The following is a 24,064-nucleotide window of genomic DNA, read 5'->3' on the forward strand; positions in this document are numbered from 1 at the left end:
TTGGCTATTAAAATAAACAATAACATGTGAGCAGGATACTTCACATACTTCAAATTATGACTCTTAACTGTTTCTATTCCTGCTTTATAGTTGCTGTGGACAATATACTAACATGGAGTAGTGAAAGTGAGAAGTAAACCACTTGCACAGGCTGCCCAAGAAAACAAGGGAGTCTGTGATGTGAAACACATCTGAAATCAAATCCCACCCATATTAAAGTAGCGACAATTTTATGTTTATGGATTTATTTTACCTCAAGCCCTTCTTTTACTCATTCACACTTTGCAGGCACCACAGTTTCATGCATGCTGGCAAAACAAGCAAACACAAGTACCAACAATAATTTAAAAAAAAAGAAAGAAAGAAAAACGTGTGCACACTGCATCTATCTGAATCACCAGACAGGAATGCAACACTGTAGCATAATGCAGTATTATGCAGTCAGGGAATGGGGAAGATCTTTGTTGTAGAGTCTTTATGGAAAAGGAGAAGTGGTTTGTGGCAACAGAATGTACATAACTGTACCCAATAGTGGCAGCAGATGGATGGGGAAGGGGGCTGGGCAGTGATCTGGGCTCTAACTTTTCCTTAAGCTGACATCGGCGCTGGTCAGCAACGGTGACAGAGATGTGCTCTCCGAAGCGTCTTCTCTCTTCAGAACAAGGAAAGCCTCACGACTGATTCCCAGCAGCTCGCGAAGTCCAGTGTTCTCTAGCTAAAACACAGACACAGAAACTGAATCTTTATTGAACAGTACAGACAATACTTCAGAATGTCTCATAACTAGTGCATTAGTGGATCCGACAAGCTTTGTGTAGGTTTGGACTCACATAGTGTACATGCAAAATTACTTCTCAGTGACGGGAAGAAAAAAAAAAAAACACTAAATACAACTGCTTGCATCTGTAAATATGCATGTCCTCAAGTTTAATCTAATGGCTCAAATTGTCACATGAAATGTGTGGCTTGTAATGCCAACCCACAGGTTAGCATTCAGGTTTAGTTTATTAAATGTATTTGTATTAAGGAGAGTGTACATAGTACATCTCAGTAAAAGAAAATATAGCTACTGGCTAATTTCCATCTATAGTCCCCTTAGGTCTCTGAAGTTTTTAGCATACTTCTGTTGTGGTTTTGGTCTTCCTCCATCTTTAGTGTTGCCATTTTCTCACAGTTGTCAGAATGTACTCTGTCCAACCACTACATTACAGACAGACAAAGATAGCAACTAGCCTGTGAAATATGTCAATGGGTCTTTACCATCCTCCTTGATAAAAGTAGTATTTTGTATGCACTTCATATTCACGAGTCATACATCCTTTCAGAAAATTACTGAATACTCCAAGTATGAAATGCAAGCTACATCCGTGAAAGTCAGGCAAAGAGGAACTTGCACATATTGTATCTTGTATTGTACATTCAGCAAAAAAACATTTCCATGATTATTAATTCAATGTAGAAATAATTTTCCATAACTTTTATTCTTCACTTCATTTATTAATTTTTGATAGCTAGGCTCGTGTTTTTGGATTTTTGCAGTAGGTCTGAACATTTGCTTTTACCTCTAGCTGTTTAATCCTCTCCTCATCTTCACATATCCGCCCCTCGTCCACCTCTATTGCCTTCCTCATCACAGAGGCCATCTCATTGATCTTGTCTATGTGTGCTTGCATTTCCTAAAAAGGGTAAAGAGTAAAGCATCAATATAAGACAAAAGACCAGAAGTGTGTCTGACTTGTACACAAAAACTTGCAGTTGAAATGTTGTGTTCTATTTACAGTTCAATTAGAAAGTTGAGAGAAAATTGCTCTGGTGGTATATGGTAACAATAATTTACAAAACTCTAAGTCACCAATAGCAAAAGCTGGTCTTGACTAACCGTGGTGTGCTGCTCCTTCAGCTGGCTTACAATAGTGGGGTCTTCCCTCTTGCTGGTCATAAGGAGCCTGAAGACCTGCTCCCTGTATTTGGTCATGATGAGCTCTAATGCAGACTGATGTTCTTCCAACGATGTCCGTAGTTCTGCAGAAAGAGTGAATCGAGGTTTGGTTTCAGAGGGATACAACAGTGAGAAAAAAATAAAAAACTCTTTTACAACACAAAAAAAAGTATATTCTTATACTTGAATATTAAGTGACCAGTATGATAGAGCTACACCTGCACAATATGGTCAAAAAATATCATATTGCCATTATTTTGACAGTTATTGCAACACAATACAAAATTCAAAAGGTTTTGACATTTTTTGGAGTCTGTTAAGAAACAATTTCTCCGATTCTCCAGTTTTCTTTCCGCCATCCAAAAACACGCAGATTAGGGTTCAGACAAATTGGACACTTTAAATTGACCGTAGGTATGAGTGTGAGAGTGGATGGTTGTATGTGGCCCTGCGATGGACTTGTGAACTGTCCAGGGTGTACCCCGTATGTCACCCTATATCAGCTGGGATTGGCACCAGCGCCCCCTGTGACCCTCGATGTATAGGGCAAAGCAGTAGAACATGAATGAATGAATGAATGAATGTTAACAAACAAATGTAATGCTTTATGACAGATGAAATGTATAGTTAAACTTCTACCCACAGAGTAACAACTCTTGCTCACTAAACTGTTCATGTTACACAAAAAAAAAAAAAAAAAAGCAACATGAAACCAAAGTCCATGTGCAGACCTTTATTTTCCTGCTGGAGCTCTCTGATTTGACGATTTTCCTGTTGGATTCCAAGTACCAGACTGGATCGAGGCCGATGTCGCGCAACTTGGTTCAGTGCATCAATCTCTTCCTGGTACTGTAAACAAGGATTAAACAAACTAAATCCAGTGAACAGGCGAAAGTGTTTAATGGCTTACATTTTTTTCAACAGATTTTACTCCATTTATTGCCAGTTTTTTGGTTGTTTTTTTATTACAGCATCTAAAAAATAAACAATCACATCTAATCAGAACCAAGCATCGTGTGAAACCCTACCTGTTTCATGGCCTCCACTCGCTTATTGAGGGATGTCGTCTGTTCGATTAACATCTCAGCAGCATTGTCATGGTTACGAAGCCTTTCCACTAATGATTTGGCATCTGCCAAGACGTTCTCCAAGGTACAGTTCATGCCTGAGAAAGAGTAACTCATTATTATGAGGACCTATGTAGGTTAATTGACAACAGCGCTATAGATTTAGTCAAGAGGGGTGGACTCCTTGTGCAATGATTATAAACTCAACCTTCAGACCAAACAATTAACTGCATTATAAATGATCACTTTTATTGTATGTCATAAAGTTATCTTATCTGTCTCAGAAAAGTCATTTTCTGACCTCAGGCAGGCCAAGGAGTCACACTAAATTAAACATCACCATACTGTGAGCAGTAAATCAGTAAAGCAAAAAAACAAAACTAACCATAATTGCTCAGAACAATGTATTATAAACTATATAATGTGTTTTACTTATAAACTTAAGTAAAACAACTGACCACAACTGATACAATGAACGCGTATATGCTAATTTGCTACATTGCTAATCTAGTCACACCTTATGACAGGTGCTGTGTTAAGCTGGCATTACTGTGTTGAAGGTGATATAACCAGCAACTGTAGGTCAGGACTTGTGTTCGCGATAGCAAGTGTAAAGGCAAATACACACTTCAATTCAGTTAACCAACATGAAGTAACATTTTAAGTCTAAGCTAACTTTGTTGGTGATCACTAACCACATTCAAAGTCATATAAGGTATATCGTTATATGCATGGTGGTGTAACAACTCAAGTGCCATGCAGAATGTTTGAATAAAAGGAAATTAAAGAATGAAAAGCGTTACCTGGAGAACTCAAAGTACAAGACATGAGGATTTAGTTAGCCCGCTGCTTCCTGTTGATGTTTGGCAGCTAGCATTAGCTAAAGACTAACATTAGTCCTCTCCGAGGTTAATAATGTAGCTCTTTTCACTTTTATAGCATTCTAAGAATTGAACAGGTTAACTAATTTTGTTGAACGCTCTTCTTGTTCGCTGTAAAGACGGGTTTGAGCTGCTACAACTGTTGACAGCTTATCGAAGCAGTGAAAAGTAGAAACAAAGCTTCCAAATACCGTCAAATTCTGCGAGAGTTTATGCTGGCAGGACATTCTCGCGACAACGATAGCGAGATTTGGTTAAAACACAGAAAATATGGCGGACAGGGTAACGCAGCTCCAAGACGCTGTCAATTCGGTAAGGATTTTTTTGCTGTTTTTAAAACATTAGCGCAGTATATTGACGAGGGACTTAAAAAATAAACCACGAGTGTTTATATCATTTGAAGGTAGTATGTACTGTGAAGCAGTATGTCCTATATGTGTCACTATTAACCCGCTAACGTGATACATCACTGGGGAGCTAACGATAGGGGCCTGTTTCATGAAACAAGTTCACTTTCAGATTACGTTGCACAGTACTGAGCACTTTCAAACTATCCAACTCTGCATAATATTGTGTTCAGCTTGCAGATCAGTTTTGTAATGCCATCGGGGTCCTGCAACAATGTGCGCCTCCTGCATCCTTCAGTAACATCCAGACAGCCATCAACAAGGATCAGCCCGCAAACCCAACAGAAGGTGTGTATTCTTTATTTTAAAGCTATGATGTAGTGTTAATCTAACTTGCCAGAAGTAACAAACACTTAGATCTTGTAAATTGCACTGTTTGCTGTCACAATTTGCAACAACATGGTTTTTATCAGCACTGAAAAGCAACATTACAAAAAAACCATTACACATCTAAAAGATCTAATTTATTGCTGAACTGAAATCACAAATGTTTGCGACTTCAGCCATCCCAGTAGAGGAACAATCACAGGGAGCGTGTTATTGATCAGTTGACAGCTAAAGAAAGTTTACATATTACTCCATTAAATCAGAACATAGCTAAATATTTTCTCCCAAACGTGATTATATCATTTATTGCATGTTCATTCATTCTCTTTACTTCTTTTTTATTGTTGCATTTACACACATCAGTTATCTTCTCCTAACTTTCTCTGTAACGCTTGTCTTTAGAGTTTCTCTAACTGTATTGTTAAACGTTCCACTTCTTCCCCGCTTTAGCTGTTGCTAGATAAGGATACAATAAGATGTAGGTTGTCATCTTTAGCCATATTTTGCAATTGAAGAATAAACACAATCTTACTCTGCTGCGTACCCTTTCATATTGTTTTTTCATATAGTTTTTTTAGTGACACTTAAAGGGGACATATTACGCAAAATCAACTTTTTAACCATTTTAATACTTATATTTGGGACTCTGGAGGCCCTACCAGTCACCAAAGTGTGGAAAAAGAATACTCCGTCATGTTTTCGTGGTTCCCCTTAGTGTAAGTATAGGCGATAAAACACTCGTTGTTGAATTCCCTGCGCTTATGACGTCATAATGCGCATTTCACCGCGAATGTTACCGCCCCACCAGTAAGTTTACTTCGAGAGCTCCACCTTAGCTCCACCTTGTCCCTGCGAGAGTGCAGGCGAGGGAGGAAGAGCGGTATTATGTCTACGCGGAGGGACAAGTGTGCTGTTGGTGGCTGCACAGTGGAGCACAGTGTTTTACACAAACTTCCACAGAGGATTTTATATATGAAGCTAATGTGCCGGATAAAGTCAGCAAACGTGTGTTCGTGTGTTCGCACTAGACTGCGGCCAGCGGTCGCCGTATTTAGTCAGGGGACGTATTTCACCGACGTACAAACACACACACGTTGTTAAGAAAAGGTCACATAGAGCTCATAACTGACCATTCTGACACGTCCTAATTAAAAATATTTGTTCAGTACGTCCTCCATGACCGGAGCACAGACTCAGTCTGATACAATCACATATACAGCGGCCGCTCGCCACTGGCGATCAGCGGTGCTGCACTCTCTGTGCAGAGGTGCTGCACTCTCTGTGAAAATCAGCTGATCGCCACCGCTGATCGCCAGCGGCGAGCCGCCTAAACGGCCGCTGTATGCGACTGATCGCCAGCTCCGGTGCAGACCGGTGACTATGCTCCGGAGACCTCGCCACCGCGGCACCGCTGATCGCCACCGCGGCACCGCTGATCGCCACCGCGGCACCGCTGATCGCCAGCGGCGAGCCGCCTAAACGGCCGCATGCCGCGGTGACGAGGTCTCCGGAGCATAGTCACCGGTCTGATACAGTAACATACAGCGCCAGCTTATGCAGCTCGCCGCGCGCCGCTGGCGATCAGTGGTGCTGTTCCTAAGTGTTTTTAACTGATTAACAGTTCGGCACTGTTCGGCTCGATCCTTATGTAGGACGTCTCTTCCTGTGACGGCGCTGTTTTCTGCGCACGCTGCCATGTTGATATTGTCGGAGAACTAGTGGAGGGAGGGGGAGACGAATAGAGCTGTAAAGCGCTGTAACGAGGACAAATCAGAAACCCCCTGGAAGAAGTGGGTGTGTGTTTGCCTGTGTCTCATTTGCATGTAAAGGGACCATGCACGAAAACCGAGCGTTCTGAAAGGGGCGGGCTTAGCAGGGTTATTGAACTGCTATGATGCTTCATCCTTATGGTATTTTGACCAAGGCATGTCACTGACATGTTCATTAGGACACCAGGGAACTATTTTAATGGGGGAAATAGGGTATAATATGTCCACTTTAAGTTATTCCTTTTGCCCTGTATTTTGGTTTGACTCAAAATTTTGAATTTGCTGCCCAGAGTATGCCCAACTGTTTGCGGCCCTGATCGCCAGAACAGCAAAAGACGTGGATGTACTAATTGACTCTCTGCCCAGTGAGGAGTCCACGGCAGCTCTGCAGGTCAGTTTTCACACAAACATGTTTGAATCTCATTTTTATCCTCAAATTATCCTTCAAATGTCATTGGCTGTCCAACACAGCAATTTCTCATGTAATGTTTGATCTATGTGAACGTGTACTCTCAGTAAAGCCCCTTTTCCACCAGCGCGGCACAACGCGGTTATTTTGAGTTTCCATTAGTGATAGTACCTGGTACTTTTTTTAGTTCCCGCTCTGGCAAGGCTCCAAGTGAGCTGAGGCGATACTATGCGGGATGTCGTCAGGCTGCCGGCCACTGATTGGTCAGAGTGCCGCCACAGGAAGAGGCGTGAGAGTGACGTCCAACACAAGAATCAATCCGAACAATGCCAAACTGTAGAACAGTTAAAAAGACTTAAATATCCTGAAAATGTGGGTTAATCTCCAACAGTTACCAGGGATGTATGTCTAATGTCTAAAATCTCATCACTTAACAGAGGAGTCTGGTGTATTTAGCGACAGCACTGCTGAAAGCCTGGGATCGCAACAGACGAGCCCCATCACAAACCCTCCCGTTGTATTTCAGTCCGATCTTTTCGATTAACTGATTCTAATGATTCAGTGCACTGAAAACAACTGCTTTACAAGTCACTAGTTTGTGTGTGTGACGTGTCAAACAAAGTCACGGGCAGTTTCATGCAGCCGTGCAGTGATGACTTTGAGGAGGAACTATATTGTAATGGAAACACAACCAAATCGTGAAGAAGTGAAGCGAGCCGAGGCGAGCTAGGACCATTTAGTGGAAACATGGCTTTGGATCGACATTTACATGACCAGAAGAACAAACCAATTTCCAGTGTTCAGTCAGTAGAGGGAGCCAAATGAGCATTTGGACAGTTTCTCTCTGCATCGATGGCTCTAGCTCTGAGAACCAGTGTGACGTTTTAGTCTATTTTTGATGGATGGATGGAAACCTAGATCCTACACATGCCATCCTGAACTAATGAAATGTACTCAATAATCAGTCACTTTAATATTTACTGGCTGTGTATATTCCGTAAATTTAAACTTAGTATGGTGACTGTGCTGTTCTGTTTCTTTTTCTAAAAAAAGAAGTATACATTGGTTCAAATGAAAATGATCCTTGTGCACCAACCGGGAAAAAGGTCAACTAACCTGACTCAGTGGTTGAACAAATATTGCAATACCTGTTTTTCACCCTACATACAGACATTTTAACTTTTTATAATCACAACAACAATGGTTCCTTTCTATCCAAGTTTCCCCGTATCACGGGACAGTAAGCCAGCACAGAAAACGATTTCAGAGAAAGGTATAATTAGCATTGGTATGAGCTTATTATTTGGGTCTGTGCGGCACAGGAAATACAGAGACAGAGGAATGGATTTCAATCGAATATAGATCAAGGATAAAACTGTCCTGTCAAGAGAATAAATGGTTTGCATTTATATAGCTCTTTTCTAGTCTCGATGACTATTCAAAGCTGCTTTAGACAACAGTTTTTGCCTTTCACAAACACTTTCATACAGCACATCTATGTGCAGAGCATTTCCTATCACTCATCTTTCATACCCATTCACATGCTGCCGGCACAGCCGTCAGGAGCAACGTGTAGACTAGTGGTGCCGGGAAATTGAACCCACAATCTTTAAGTTGAAAGACAACTTGCTCTACCCCTGAATGAAACCACATAATGCCACATAAGTTCAAGAAACGCATGGGTTTCCTGCATGGGATGTCCGTTCCAGCTGAACCAAAATGATATCAAGGCTTTATAAATAAATATGTGCCCTTGCTTATTAGAAAAATAAATATACATTTTAAAAGCATTGGTTATTCATTGACAAAAACAGTTTATTGTAAATGATTATGTGACTGTGATCTCCCATCAGGCAGCCAGTCTCCGACAGCTGGAAGAGGAGAACCACGAGGCAGCAGCTCGCCTGGAGGAAGTGGTTTACCGTGGTGATATGTTGCTGGAGAAGATCCAGAGTGCTCTGGCTGACATAGCCCAATCTCAACTCCGCACACGCAATAGTGCCCTAAGTCAGCCATCGGCGGCTGAATCCTGACCCACACCATGCACAAAACATAGGACTCTATTTTGTACCATCAGAGAATAAACTGCTATCCTGAAAATATTCAAACCCATACTAAAAGTGTCTGAATACATGTTTAAATGTGTAGGAGATTCTTACCAGACTGGTGTGGATGAGATGAGGTTTGAATATTCACAAAAACTAAACTTTTTTTTTTTGTCCCATTTAAGTAATTTGGTGTAGAAAAAGTAAGACCAGTTACACAATGGATGCATGTGCTGTGTGTCACGGCTGTAACATGTCTCTCTTTTTATTTAGGAACACTTAACCTCTTTATTATTTTTTTTTATGCGAGTGGCGGGCCTCTGGCAGCAAAAAATTACAGTGAAAATGATCTTTCTTCACAATTTTGCCATCTTTATATGTTTCATACATCCCAAAAACAACAGGTCCTGTTTCATAGTAAAATCACTCCACATGTTAGTTTTGTTTCCATTAAGAACAATTCAATAAAGTTTTATTATGAAACATGCAGCACTGACTGATGTGTTTTCATGCCAGGGAGTCTTTGCTTTTATGTAGGTACAGAGGAGTATTTGGAGTATTTAACATTTTGTATTTCAAAGGCAAATTCTGTGTAGAACATAGCAGAAGCTGCACTGAAGCCCTGCAGCAGTTGAGCTTGAGACATGCACTATGTGTGAATGACAGATGATGAAAAGGAAGGAGAGGAGTTAAAGAACCCACAAAATATTGTTTCATCCTACTTCCTCATGCTCTAATTTTGTATGTTTTATGGCAAGTATATGCTGTAAATGACGTTTTAATATGTTTTTGGATGAAATTGTCCTAATTTGAGTTGCTGCTGCTCTCAATAGTGACATAACTGTTTTCTGCTTTATTTAAATAAAACTTTGGGCACATCATTATTGTAAACAATTTATTTTCAGTTCAAGCACCTTTCTCAGTTTTGTAATAGATAGTAATGATATTTCAATTGGTTTCATATGAAAGATACAAATAGTGTGTAGGGGGAGATGACAGACTGTTGGCGGAAAAATAGGCAATTTAAATTTACATATGGAAAAACAAAAACAAATATTTAACTAATTTTAAAAATGATCTTTGTTAAAACAGGAAATATTGTTTGCAATAATTTATAATTAAGTCCTAGATGTTTTTGAGAACATAAAAGCAACACCTGTACATTGACTATTGATGTAATTGTTGTCAGCGGTAACAAATGTGGGGAGAGTGTTCCCACAGATGTGCTGCTGCCTTGAATTTCATGGTCTGGGGGGGTTTCGAGAGTGAACTTTGCAAAGTACAGGCTGCACGCCAGAGAGCCCATAGCACAAATCTAAATATAGCTGCAGTGTCACACAGCTCAGTGAGTGCCATCGATGTGAGAAAATGGAAAAATATAAAAACAGCCTTGTCAATGAGACACCACACCCAAAAGTGTCAGCAGGCTACACCCACCTTCTTTGCCTGTTGACACTGTGGCTTTAACAGTAAAAGCACTTAACCTGTCCAAAAAAGGAAATCTACAGCAGAGAAACTTAACCCATCAACCTTTGCTGCTTTTCACCACTTCTTATTTTTTTCTCAGAAGTATATTAATTTGTCACTGCATCCACAAAGATCTCTACACAAGGAAACTCCCAATAAGTTGAATACATTAAGGAGAAGCCTTGCTGGGATTATTGATGGGAACAAGTAATTATCACTCAGTGTGCAATATAAGTGCAATATTCTAATCTGAAAAATTCACATTTAAAGTATTCATAATCACATCCACAGTGATCTGTTTCATAAAAGGTTTATAGCTTGATTATTGCATTATTTAAATAGCTTTGGTCTGTCCGTGTCTGTGTCACTGTCGTGATTTTACATTTATCACAGTTTAGGCCCTCTGTACAGCGGCCATTTTGATGGGACACAGCAAATAGTCAAATTTATGATTTGCCTATTTTGCTTCCTTGGATTCAGGGTGTATTTCAGGGCTCGTTCAATGGCACACTGTCCTGTCTTACATTAAATGAACAAACCCATCGTTCATACAGTATGGGCAGTAACACCTGTCCTTATTGTCCAAATGGCTGCTGTGCCAAGGGACCATTGCTATGAGGCTTAAGCCTAATACAATACAACACCCATAGGATATAGATTATTGTTTTGATATTTTTACAATAATCAATTTTATTTTGCTCAATGTCTCATGTTTTGGTCCATAATTTTAAAACATGCCATCTGTATTTTGATAACAGTGTGACCTTTTATTGACCTTAGATACCCTTATTGCACCTCATAGGACATTCACTTTTGCTTTTTGTAATAATTTTAATAAATGCAAAATATAAAAAATATAATTGGACTACAACAATACTAGCTTTTTAGTAAGGGTTTGCAACAAGAATAATGAATAGAAATCTCGCTAGTGTATTATCTCACTGCTGCAAGTGCTTCCCAAATAAACCCGACCTCAAAATGCAACCCTTATCATTGGCTGAGGCACATGTCAATCATGTTTCAATCCCACACACGATAGGCCAGTGGATACAAACGGGCCCTGTTCTCAACGCTGATTGGCTCCTCGCCACGTCGGTCATAAAGCTACGCCGTTGCGTTTCCCAGAACGTGTGATGAGAGCAACGGTCCCAGGAAGCATCGCTGCCTATTTCATATTTATAACGATAAAGACGAGAGAAGCGTTGGGTTTCGAGGTCAGGGGTTACAAACAAAGACGGCAAAAATATTTTTGAATAATTTCAAGTTGGCTTGGACGTGAGATCATTTTTTTGATGGTTTGGCGTTGATGTCGGCGATGATTACTGTTTAGCCTGACTGGCGTGTGTAAGGGTTTCGCCAGTTAACTGGAGCGTGTAGCTGTGTAGCTGCATATTAGGCAGAAAAACACGGAATAACATTTAATATTTCTTCACCTGTGTCGTGGCTGGCGGCGAGCCAACAATTGACTCTGGAGCAGGACACGGAGGTAAGTGAACAGATTTTCTCACAAGAAGCTGTTTACTTTTGTCCTGCCGTGTTTTCATGTATTGATGGAACGAAACATGCCAGACAACCCTAACACGTAGCAGAGAAAATAGCTAGCTAACAGAACACAGCGTTAGTCTCACCCATTATCTGTGTGAAATGTAAAGAGACGCACAGCGAGTCTTATCTACCGTCTGTCGTCACGTCAGACAGCAGTGGCGGAGCTAGAGGTGGACACTTCTCTACCACTGGACATACTGTACCACTGTCGTGAAGGTACATACTGTCTTTAAATCATGATGACTACAAGCTAGCACTGAAAAATCTGTTCATGTATTATGTTTTGTCAGTAATGAAATACACACTGACCTTGACGGTACATTGAATAAAAGTTCAGGCCATATTTTCATTAAGGATAAGATAGGTTTTCACAATTCTGTACATTAAAATGCGCCTTTACCTGTTACCGTCAAAGCAAATATTGGGAGTTACTTTACTGAGATAAGCAGTAGGTGGCTTATGAGTCAGTGTCACCACAGAAGAACCACAAGGTGCAACTTGAAACATAACATAAATACATGACATGACATAAATAAAGAGTGCCATAGCTATTGATGTACTTTTCATTACTGCTTCATTTTGTTAGTGTAATATTTGCTTCTCATGCTAAGTCAAGGAATGTTATGGTCTTCAATTGTAGCTAAATGTGTACGTGAGAGGGACGTGTCAGTAACCTGATTTATAAATGTCCTCAATCATATATCACCCATTGGCTTCCTTGATTTCCAAAGAAAAGAGAAAAACCCTTATTGGATGACCAATACCTATGAGGTGTGTGTATCCATCAGTGTGGATTGGAAGGGTAGTTGAGTACATCAGAAATACACAGATCTGCCACAGTGACGTAGCTACTAGATTTAATGTTGTGGATGATCAATGTATATTATGGAATAACTGATACACACTCTTCCATAGAATTCCCATTATGCAAATGTTTAATACGTTTTATGATATTATTAAACAGGCTTTTGAATTTTGTTTGTGAGCATGCATGTGTGCCCCCATTCCTCATGCGGGTGTCATGACTGAGTCCATTCATTCAGGATGGAGAGGGTTTCTTGACCAGTTACTTTAAGTACTCAAAGGGTGGAGTGTGTCAGTAGGTTTCCACACACACATGCATACTGAAACAAACTCGAGAAACGAGTGTGGAAAAAGTTACACTCTAAAGCTTCTGCCTTGAGTTGGCTTCATTTCAAACTCCAAGAAATCCACATATGTGAGGAGTCTTAGTGTGAGTGTGTTAAAAATATTCATTCACTGATCTGATCTCAAAGTAGTTAAGTCTTATTCTAAGGCAGTTACAAGCATAGTTATCTGTCGCTAGCCATAGATGGACGTCAAATTTTTACCCCAACATTTGACTCATTGTCCATATGTAGATTATAGATTGTCAGGTTTGAACCATGATCCTTTCAGCAGCATACATTTTACTCCAAATTTTGAGGCTACATTCAAATTGCTGTCCTCACTAGACCGTAGTCATGAAGTCTTGTTTGTTTCACTGAGAGGGTGGATTTGGTTTCCTAAAGCCAAACCATGTTAGTCTGAGCTCAAGGATCAGCCTGCTCAGCTGTGATGTAACACCTTTCAACTGTTCAAATGTTGTTTCATTTTCCACTTTGGTTGGAAAAATTTGCTTCAAACTCCGTCAGACTCATGACTCAACTGTGTACATCAATTGGTCTTTTATTCTGAAGACCATGGTGTCACAGTAGGAAGAACACAGTTGTAACTCTTGAAATGAATGATGGCTGAGTTCCATTTAATTGCCCTCTGATGTAGACCACTGTCACAGTAAACATTTTTAGTTATTAGCAGCAAAAACAGCGGTGTGACTGGTGACATTCAAAATAACTGCATTAATTTGGGTGAGGTAGTGTTGATACTTAAAATACAAGCTTACTGGTACTGACGTGACAGACCATTAGGGCACTAAAAGGAAATGACTTATTGTTAAAAAAAAACAAACAGTAAAGTTAAGAGTGAAATTTAGTTTCGTTTCCAGTCTTTTCTATGGGAAAAATATAAAATAAAATAAAATAAAAGGTCTGCTGTTGGAAAAGTAGTGTTGCTTTTCATCATTAACCTAACACTGCTCATTGTACAAAATAATTGATGTATTTACTTGAGTAAGCTCACGCTGTCAAATGGAGCACATGAAACTGTCAGCGCACATGAATTGGAATGTAGTGACTGAACAAATCATTTTCAACAATGTAATTTACAAATTGCAAAGGCAAATTGCAAAGGAAATTAAAACATCAAACTCATGCACATTGGAAACAATTGATAATTCTTATCCTTGCAATAGAAAATAGAGTTGTAATGTTGATGATGATGATGATGATGATGGTGTTGTGTGGCAATTCCAAATATTAATCTGAACCGTGACTTTAAAAAATAGTTTTGCACATTCACTTGCATTTGTCAGAAAAATTGGATTCAAAGAAGCAGTGTTATGTAGCAGCATCCGACTACTACAGCCCACAACTAGACCACTAAGTGACACGTTGTGGTTTTAATTGTCACTACAACCTACACTACAAGCTAAATGACATGTAACAACCATCTAACCTCATCCAGTTCCACTCTGAAATGCCATACTGGTGCATTTTTAGTTTTCCTTTACTTAAAACTGTAGTATGTATCTTTCAAATATAATCCAATGTCCATTACATTCAAACCATTGTGAAATGAGTTCACACTTTTCTTACCAGTGATAAGATTTTGTGTCGCAAAGTGGCTTTACCATGCTGCATAGGGATGTGATTAGTTTATGTCACGATAGACGGAGGCAACAGCAGCATTGTGCTAATAAAGCAAGACGACCACAAAAGATTACAGAAGTTAATTCTACTGCACAGAAAACCCAGGGATTTTCATGCTTCTTGCCCCTGCCCACCCCTGTGCTTTCTCTGTATACTCACAAACTCTCTTTCAGGGAGGTCTGCCATTATTCTTGATCTAACCTACTTATCTACATGCCCAATTTAAAGCTGTAATGGTATTGTGTGCGGAGGGTCCACATGAACTACTCATTAGTCTACTTGTGCTGATTTACATTTATTATATTGATGATTGGTAATGTTTTGTTTTAAGTTGAGCTTCCTTTGAGTGGTGGTACTCAAGGCAATTTCTTACAACTCTCTGCCGGAACCTCTCAGAGTGCACAGTGTGCGAAAAGTGATTCAGTCATTTTTTCCTCAGAAGTAAGGAAGTTTTTTGTTTTTGTGAGATCACTGGGGCCAGGACGGGAAAATGGCTGGTGTTTAGACGAAACATGGTTCCTATCTCCAGGCTGCAGGGCTGTTTTTATCTCTGTGCGAGCTAATCAAGCCCATTCATACTTTCTCTAAAGCTAAAAAAGGTTTGTATAATGAATTGTCCTCATCCACCCTCTTCCTCTTTACCTGCGTTACCCTATTGGTAGCCTTAGAAACATGTTTCTGCAGCCGTCATGTTTCTCACTTTGAATCGGAAGCTTACTTAGTTCACTGACATGCATGGGAATGGGACGGGTGAGTGTTGCAGTCTGCAGTTTCACCTTTAGATGTCACTAGTTCTTACACACTGGACCTTTTTAAAGAAGAAGAATATTAGCTCTCTCTCCATGTACTAAGGATTTAAGTGCTTCATTGATGTGATGCGTTGTTCTTGCTCTGATTTTTCCCACCAGTAATTTCAAAAGTACCTGACATTTTTCCGTCCATCTATTTCTTTTGGTTTGATATTATCCAAGACTGAAAAATGCCTACTGAAAAATATGTGTGCACATTGCACTGGTATGAAACACTGCACACCATGAGCCATACATAGCATGATTCCCTGTCTATGTTAGGCGATCACAATAATATTTCTGTCCCGAGGATCTGACTCTTCTTAATGTGTGCTCAGGGGATCTGCTCCAGAGAGGCACTCACTGAAATTTAAAATGGATTCCTTCTCCTCATTGACCTTTACCTTGTTTAGCCATTCATTTAGAATCGACATTTAAATCCAGACTCTTTTACGTCATCGGGTCAGACAGGATGACTTTCTTCATCGGAAGCAAAGAGTGAAATATATATAATATAAAGGCTTTTTGCGTAAAATAGTCCTGAACATGTTTTTTCTATTTCAAAGTCTGACCGTCAGTTATTTATTTCCCAATGCACATGACAAACATACTGTATTCCAAATCCATAAAACTAATGGTGTATAACTAGGTGACTGTGCTAACTGACACAGTGTAGATGGATAATCATGTTAACTTGTCAGCCACCATTGACAACTGCAATTCATCAACAGATTATTTTTATTAAATGAATCGAATGATTTATTTCTGTTAGTTTACACATTTTTATTCGCAGAAACTTGATGAGTGCACTCAGCGTTTTTATCCAGGTGTATCCAATACTGGCCGATTATAATTTTTTCATAATCGGCATTGCACTGATTCCTAAAGACTATCACTAGATATGAGTAGACCTCTACTTGACGATTGAAGGAAAAAGGACAGCAATCACCAGAAAGTGGCAAAGTGGTGTTTATCAGCACATTCTTGAAATAGGCTGTACTTGTCTGTTGTGAGAAGTGACAACATTTTTTTTTATTGAAGCGTCCCTGTTAGCTGTCAATTAAATTTTCCTGCCAAGTTTTGCAGTTGCAGCTGTGATTTAAAAAGTGCAAAACTGTTGAGCAGCACTATCCCAGGAAAGCGAAAGTTGGTGTGTGTAGTGTAGCTAAAGTTTGTAAGCATTTGATAACATCAACCTTCATAAGCTGCTGGTTATATCACACCAAATAAGGCTGCAGCAATAAAAACCCCACCCGAGCGTATTGGGTGTGTTTTATTGGTAATGAATTGAACTTTGGTAATTGGATAGTTCCGTGTAGTCCTCTTCACTGGCTGATGAAAAGCATATTGTTGAAAACCGAATCGTTCTGTCTATTTTCTTTTTTGATGGATGATCAACTTATCCATCAAAAATATTCTCATCACGGTAGTTGAATCTGGCCTGATAAGCTCTTCTTCTTCTTCTTCAGGATAGTGTGGCCATGACGGGAGGGACTGCAGCTGCCCTTCCCATGAGCAACCACACCAGAGAGAGAGTGACTGTGGCAAAGCTGACGCTGGAAAACTTCTACAGCACTCTGCTCACCCAGCACGAGGAGCGGGAGATGAGGTAAAACCCTGCTTTCACAGCCGACAGTACACACAACCCACATATTACACAGAAACACACCTGACCACATCGCACCTAATGCTCGTTCACAGAATCATTGTATCGTGGAACCATGTGATTCCCACCCTTGCTATTAACTGCTATGAGTTCAAGACTACTTGTCACAGCAATTGCGTGTAGCATCTCATGCACCCTGTTGTTCACACGGGGAGTGTAGCTAGTGCATAGCTGCTGCAAGAGGAAGTCTGTCTGTTTCATACTTTAAAAAACAGCTGATAATTGTTATGTTGTGTATGCAACTACAAAAAATAGAATACAATGCGACTGCGGGAAAAAGTCTGTTAGTCAATCCCTTAGTCAGGAAGTGAAGTAAAATAAACAATGGAGGCAGCAGCTCTGTGTCCCATGGTCAGTCTGTCTGAATCCTTTGACATGTTAACAATGCAGCCCAGTTGAGAGAGTAAGAGAAAATTATTATTACTTTGTCATTTATTATTTTTGTGTGTGAAGCAGGGATGAGGGCGTGGTGTCATGATGGCGACCCTGCATGAAACTGGAACTCAAAAATGCAAAATGCAATAGCTAACTCGTTGCAAGATTTGCAATAATCAAATGAATCTAAAAGTCAAGTTATTAAAGTTTGCATTCATTTGATTTCCAGTCAAGATAAGCAGATTGGTTGCAAAATGATACATATTTAAACATTTGATAAAATTGCAATGCAATCCCAGTTAACTTTTGAGCTGATTAATCATGATAAAAAATATATTATTTTCAAGAGTTTTACCACAGTCCAGCCAGTCACATGTAAAGTCAGCTGTTGTTTTATGTATCAGATATCACTTCAGACACCAGTGTAAAGCTAACTATGAAGAGGTGTTTCATCACAGGTGTGTGAACACAACAAAGTGCATCAAATAATCGGCCTCTTGTGCTCTCATGTTACTTGAGAGCTGATATCTGGTTCAGGTAACATGGATGATTCCCATGACTGACTGGCTGTATAAACTAAGAGAGGATTTATTTTCAGTGTTTAACACATTTTAGGTCACCGGATCCTTCATTGTATGTCCCCACTTACAAATGTACAAAGGCATCACTGTTTTATTTATATTTTTATTTATATTATGGTTTTTGTTAATCATAGGCAGAAAAAGTTGGAGAAAGCAATGGATGAAGAAGGTTTACCAGATGAGGAGGTACAGCTTTTCCTTTTTTGTCTCACTTCCAAATCTCAGATTTTTTTTCTTCCTTTACATTCTTCTATATCATATGTGAACTTTTTTAAACCGCTGAGGGTTTTTCTGTGTTTTGCAGAAAGTAATGCGGCGCTCCCAGCATGCCCGCAAGGAGACAGAGTTTTTGCGACTCAAGAGGACGCGATTGGGCTTGGATGACTTTGAGTCCCTTAAAGTGATTGGACGGGGTGCTTTTGGAGAGGTACATTAAAACTCTGTTCATTTCAGAAATGTTGCTGTGCAGGTGTTGAAAACTCAAAGGTATCAGGATTGTGTATCTGTGCTTTTTTGCAGTGTCAATTTCAACTCCTCAATGTACTTTCAATGCACCAATATTTTAATGTCTCCTCCTGCAGGTTCGTTTGGTGCAGAAAAAAGATACAGGCCACATCTATGCCATGAAGATTTTGAGAAAAGCAGACATGCTGGAGAAGGAGCAGGTAAGCATTTGTCAGCTATGTTTACAAGGCACCTTGTTAGAACCACTGCTGCACCTGCAGTCATGTTGTGTGCAGTCTTAATTTGTCCATCTCTTTCTGTAGGTCGCTCATATCCGGGCAGAGAGGGATATTCTAGTGGAGGCAGACGGAGCCTGGGTGGTCAAGATGTTCTACAGCTTCCAGGACAAGAGGAACCTCTATCTTATCATGGAGTTCCTTCCTGGAGGTATGTTTCCTAATTAATTAATTTTTAGTCCATAAAATGTCAGAAAATGTTGTAAAATGTCATTAAGTGTTTAATGTCAAATTGATGACATCCATAAACAAGCCATTTACAGACATGTCTATAAATGGCTATGGTCCTAAAGAAGTAAAGAAACTACAACATGATCACACTTATGAAACTGTTATTTTATAATAAATCCACTCACCCTTTAAATGATTTGTTCATTTTCATGTGGATATTTCAGAATACAACAATTGTTAAATACATGAAACTGAAATTGTTAATAGAATATATTTGAATTCTTCAAGATCCTTGGCAAAAAAAATAAAATTCAAACATTTTAAAACAACTCAACACTTTTCCTAGTTGTTTCTGAAATGTACCTTATATAATCACTTTGTATACTCTGAAATAAAAGTATTGAACAAAATTTACATTACAAGAATTTGAAGAAAATCATAATATTCAAAAGTGTTGACCTCCGATCTTGTTACCAGGTGACATGATGACCTTGCTGATGAAGAAGGATACTCTCTCAGAAGAAGCCACCCAGTTCTATATCGCAGAGACAGTTTTGGCCATTGACTCCATCCACCAGCTGGGCTTCATCCACAGAGACATCAAACCTGACAACCTGCTGCTGGACTCTAGGGTGAGACACCACACACAGAAATTTGGTAAAGCCTAGAGTGTGTGTTCTTCTTTTCACAGTGACTGTCTGCAGATGATCAAATGTCTCTTTGCTCCCAGGGCCATGTGAAGCTGTCAGACTTCGGTCTGTGTACAGGACTGAAGAAGGCCCACCGCACTGAATTCTACAGGAACCTGACGCACAACCCACCCAGTGATTTCTGTTAGTAATTCATTTAATATACACAATGTGACCAGATCCAGACACAAACGTTTACTTGCACTGTAATAAATTTCAGACACATTGAAAACTTGTACTCCTGACTGTTCATGCTCGTCCTGTTCGTTCTTTCTTGCAGCCTTTCAAAATATGAACTCCAAGAGGAAAGCAGAAACCTGGAAGAAGAACCGCAGGCAGCTGGTAAGGATCTGACATTTTACTGTGATGAAGCTGGTGTTTGATGTGTTTCATATGTTTGCACACATTAATAAAGTGGTTTTCTTTTTTAACCAAGTCCTCTAATAAAACCAGTAAACCAGCTCTCAGTGTGTGAGACTAGTGAGCATTAGTGACCTCTAATGGTGGGACTGTGGAGTGCAACAAACCCAAGCTCATCAAGTAACGACTGTGGCCTTCACACACCAGAAAGGATGTTGTAATCTTGTACAACTCTCCCCACTCCCACTCCCACTCTGCAGTTTCCTCAGTCTTCTTTGTTGGTGTTGCAGAGATGATAAATGATCAAATGTAGTCTCCTGGCTGCAAAAATGGTGTTCACTCATTGTGTATTTTCCCCTAAATGGGAACCTAATTTACAAAATTGACTTTATGCTATATTATAGGAAGACCTGAAACTTAAAATTTAGACCTTAAGTCCTCAGGGTTTTTTTTCAATGTTATGCTGTAAATTAAGTTAACATCATTCTTATTTATTGATTTACTTTGCTTCAAAAAGTGCAGTTTGCAACCAATGGAGTCACCCCCTGGTGGCTAAATGCTAGTACGGTCCTCCTTCCTGAGCTTCACTTTTCAAACCAGAAAGTTGGGTCCTATGCATGAAACAAATTTCTGCTCAGGTCAGCTCAAGATAGCAGATAAAGCAATCATCTCCTTACTCTAAGTACATATAAAAGCCTTATTCTATACTATGAAAACCAAACAAATGTATGGGTAGTATATTCAATTTCTGCCTATAAACATTACTCAATCTTACACACTGTACGGTTAAATTATAACGTGACTTCCTTTGTCAAAGTCTTACTTTCCAAACTGTGACTGTGTGTGGCTTTTAGGCCTATTCCACTGTGGGGACGCCGGACTACATTGCTCCTGAGGTCTTCATGCAGACCGGTTACAACAAGCTGTGTGACTGGTGGTCTCTGGGTGTCATCATGTATGAAATGCTCATTGGTAAGCGGGCACTTGTCTAAATCTGAGTTTTTCACTGGAAAATTTAAAAACGATAGAAACCACAGAGTGCTGTACACATATTCAGAGAATATGTGTTTTTAAAATCCTTATCGTCTCTCTTCAGGTTACCCGCCATTCTGCTCAGAGACGCCACAGGAGACGTACAGGAAGGTGATGAACTGGAAGGAAACACTTGTCTTCCCACCTGAAGTCCCCATCTCAGAAAGGGCCAAAGACTTGATATTAAGGTATTCAAATTTAACAGGTTAACAGTTATTCAGCAGTTTGTATACAGCAGCAGCGCATAGCCAACAAATAAACACTCCCTCAGTTAGGTCTGGCAGATTACTTGACAGAGCCCATTTCAGGAAGCAGCATACAACTAACAACAAAATCATGATGAACTACAGCTTTAAGATGATGTTTTCTGTCACTGTAATGTGTGTGCAATGTGTGTACATTATAATGCAGTTACATTATCAGCCTGCTGTGTGTGTGTGTGTGTGTTGCAGGTATTGTGCTGATGCTGAGAACAGGATTGGAGCAGTGAGTGTGGAGGAGATCAAGAGTCATCAGTTCTTTGAGTCCGTGGACTGGGAGCACATCAGGTAGTACAGGAAGCATTTTCTTCTTACCTTCTTCTCAACAACCAAGGCGCTTCTTCCTCACTCCTCGATCTGTCCATGATTCCCTCTGTCCTGCCTCCACAGGGAGCGGCCAGCGGCCATCTCCATTGAAATCAAGAGCATTGACGATACCTCTAACTTTGATGACTTCCCTGAATCAGACATTCTTCAGCCAGGTCTGTCTTGTAAAGTATTTTACATCACAATTGTGAAACCTATATTGATTTTCAACCCACTGAGCCAAAACTACACTAGTTTTAAATGTTGGTCATTAATATACTAATATAATGATAGCTTTAAATACTTTTCCAGGCTTTTTCAATCCCATTGTATCCTCCACAGTGACCCCACTGAAATGATAGTTAAAAAAACCCTCTCTTCTTTTTGTTTTTGTACAGCCAATGCAACAGAGCCGGACTTTAAATCAAAGGACTGGGTGTTCCTCAACTACACTTACAAGCGATTTGAGGGTTTGACACAGCGAGGCACCATCCCCACATACATGAAGGCAGGCAAGGCCTGATGTGCTCACATGTGGAGACAGTGGTGTGGACAAAGAAAAAAAACAAAAAAACACAGACGTTTACGGACACAGGGTCGGGCCCTGGAGCCCTGCTGGTGCTGAAGGCTGCACAGCCTCTCAGTCTAAATTTAAGCTTCATCACAAGTTATCTACTGTAGGTCTGCTCAGCCGCTGCAAGAACACCCAAGAGCATTACCGCATTACCTCGGTTGTTTATATCGTATACCTGTGCTGTCCTTAGCCATAGCTCTCAGGCCACCTCACTAACTAGGACACTAACTCAGCCTATCTGCATGTTCAGCGGCATATTGCTTCTGGAGAGATTTTTCTTTTTTTCCCCCCAGCTTGAAAACAAATCACTGCTTTGACATCTTTGCATTATTATGTTTTAACACTAATGGTCAAATTGCCTCTGATGCAATTAGTTCGTGATGTTGAAGACATGCACTGTAGTTAAACTCTGGATAATTAGTAAGAACTGGAACCCGTCACTTATTGTATGTGCTAATTTAAAGGAAACTTCCAGCATGATTTCTAGTGTTTTTGCCTTGAATGTCAGTTTTAGTCAAGAGATGCTAAGCTCGTGATCGGGTAACTGGTAGCACAACTTCTTCCAACTTAGTTTCCAGTTAAAGTGCAGCTGGTTGTCAGGAGAATGTGTAGGACGAAAGAAGTATTGGTGTCGTTTTCATTTAAAGAACAGCGGTGTCAGTTCAGACTAGAATACCTCCGTAATAAATGGATGCTTTGGACTGTTAACTTTTTTTTTATAATCTTGTTTATTGGCACTCAGCAGTTAGCTGAACCTTGCTACTTTGCTTTGATAAGCAAATGTTAGCGTTGTTGGTACAGTAAAATAAACAAGTTCAACTTTACACCTGCTAAACACGTTAGTGTCATCATAGAGAGCGCTTTACTGTGCCATGGTTAGCATTTAGCTCAACGCACCATTATGTCCGGATGCAGCCTCAGAGACATGCTAGCATCTGCCGTATACTCACCTTTGTTAGCAGCTGTGTCAGTGTGGCTGCTGCTGTTTTCACTCTGTGTGTGCAATAATGCCAATAAGTGCTCCTGGAAACACCCACTGTAGTAGGAACTACCACAGAGGTGCTTTTGATTATCTTTCCGTCTGTGGTCACCACAATAGCATTGTAAGATACTCTCATTAAATGTTACAAGATGTAAGTCAAGTTAATGGAGGGTTGTTGTGGTCAGTCAATGCTGAATGGCTGATGTTGAATTTAAAAATGTCTGGTTGTTTTCTCTGAACCTAAATGCTGTTATGAAAGTGATATGGAAAAATGTGTAGGACAGTAGCAGGTGATGAAACATAATAGAGTAAAAACTCGAATCATGCTGGAAATGTTCTTTAACCATGATGGCGGTGACACAGTGTGACTTTGTGTCAGCTCCGTGGGGCAGCTCCTCCTGTGGCGTTGCTGTTCTCTGACCATATGTGAGTGGAGTATAATCGCTGGGCTCTCTCACATTGCCAAACAAACTGCGTGGTGTACCACTTCCCTTTTAGTGCCAGCGGGTGTGCTAAGATCAGTGCTACCATAAATTCTATTTCCCAGTTTTAATTCTAATCCGTCCAACAACGTAGTCGCTTCCTTCTGAGACAGAAGAAACATGTAAAGTGCCTTGTAATATCTAACATCTTTAGAGATGTTATCAGAACTAAAACAGAACAACTTCAATCAGAAATTATAATAATAATTTATGGTGGGGACAAGGGGGGGGAAAATAGACACAAATGTCTGATCAGTCATATGGTTTTTATATGTTAAATAGAAGCTCGTAAAAAGCAAACAGTGACTCTGTTTGGTAAGAACAGGTCAATGTGATGTATAGCTTGTGGTTTATGTCTTTGAGGTTCCTAAATGTCTTAGTTGATATTGAATTTGTTTTCCATTAGCTGGTTAGTTTTTTTCCTCCAAAAG

General features: G+C 39.9%; 3 protein-coding genes across 3 annotated transcripts; 2 read left to right on the forward strand and 1 right to left on the reverse strand.

Moving 5' to 3' along the window:
- Window positions 1-228: 228 nt before the first annotated feature.
- fgfr1op2 (FGFR1 oncogene partner 2) lies at window positions 229-4,053 on the reverse strand. Its single transcript, XM_058624728.1, has 6 exons — window positions 3,810-4,053; window positions 2,968-3,104; window positions 2,671-2,788; window positions 1,880-2,022; window positions 1,563-1,676; window positions 229-715 (listed from the first exon to the last, which is right to left on the reverse strand). Exons 1-6 carry the CDS (start codon window positions 3,832-3,834, stop codon window positions 578-580), a joined length of 675 nt encoding a protein of 224 aa, XP_058480711.1. The 5' UTR covers window positions 3,835-4,053; the 3' UTR covers window positions 229-577.
- A 5-nt stretch (window positions 4,054-4,058) lies between these two features.
- Window positions 4,059-9,333, forward strand: med21 (mediator complex subunit 21). The gene is made up of 4 exons (XM_058624729.1): window positions 4,059-4,199; window positions 4,468-4,582; window positions 6,681-6,781; window positions 8,653-9,333. The coding sequence occupies exons 1-4, from the start codon at window positions 4,158-4,160 to the stop codon at window positions 8,830-8,832; spliced, it is 438 nt and encodes a 145-aa protein (XP_058480712.1). The 5' UTR covers window positions 4,059-4,157; the 3' UTR covers window positions 8,833-9,333.
- Window positions 9,334-11,431: 2,098 nt separating this feature from the next.
- Window positions 11,432-23,006, forward strand: LOC131456966 (serine/threonine-protein kinase 38-like). The gene is made up of 14 exons (XM_058625689.1): window positions 11,432-11,797; window positions 16,885-17,024; window positions 18,172-18,223; window positions 18,342-18,464; window positions 18,619-18,702; window positions 18,805-18,928; window positions 19,426-19,580; window positions 19,679-19,781; window positions 19,918-19,979; window positions 20,852-20,969; window positions 21,094-21,217; window positions 21,482-21,577; window positions 21,680-21,771; window positions 21,994-23,006. Exons 2-14 carry the CDS (start codon window positions 16,897-16,899, stop codon window positions 22,116-22,118), a joined length of 1,386 nt encoding a protein of 461 aa, XP_058481672.1. The 5' UTR covers window positions 11,432-11,797; window positions 16,885-16,896; the 3' UTR covers window positions 22,119-23,006.
- Window positions 23,007-24,064: the final 1,058 nt, after the last annotated feature.

Source organism: Solea solea, chromosome 3 (assembly GCF_958295425.1).
Source record: "Solea solea chromosome 3, fSolSol10.1, whole genome shotgun sequence".
NCBI lineage: Eukaryota > Metazoa > Chordata > Actinopteri > Pleuronectiformes > Soleidae > Solea > Solea solea.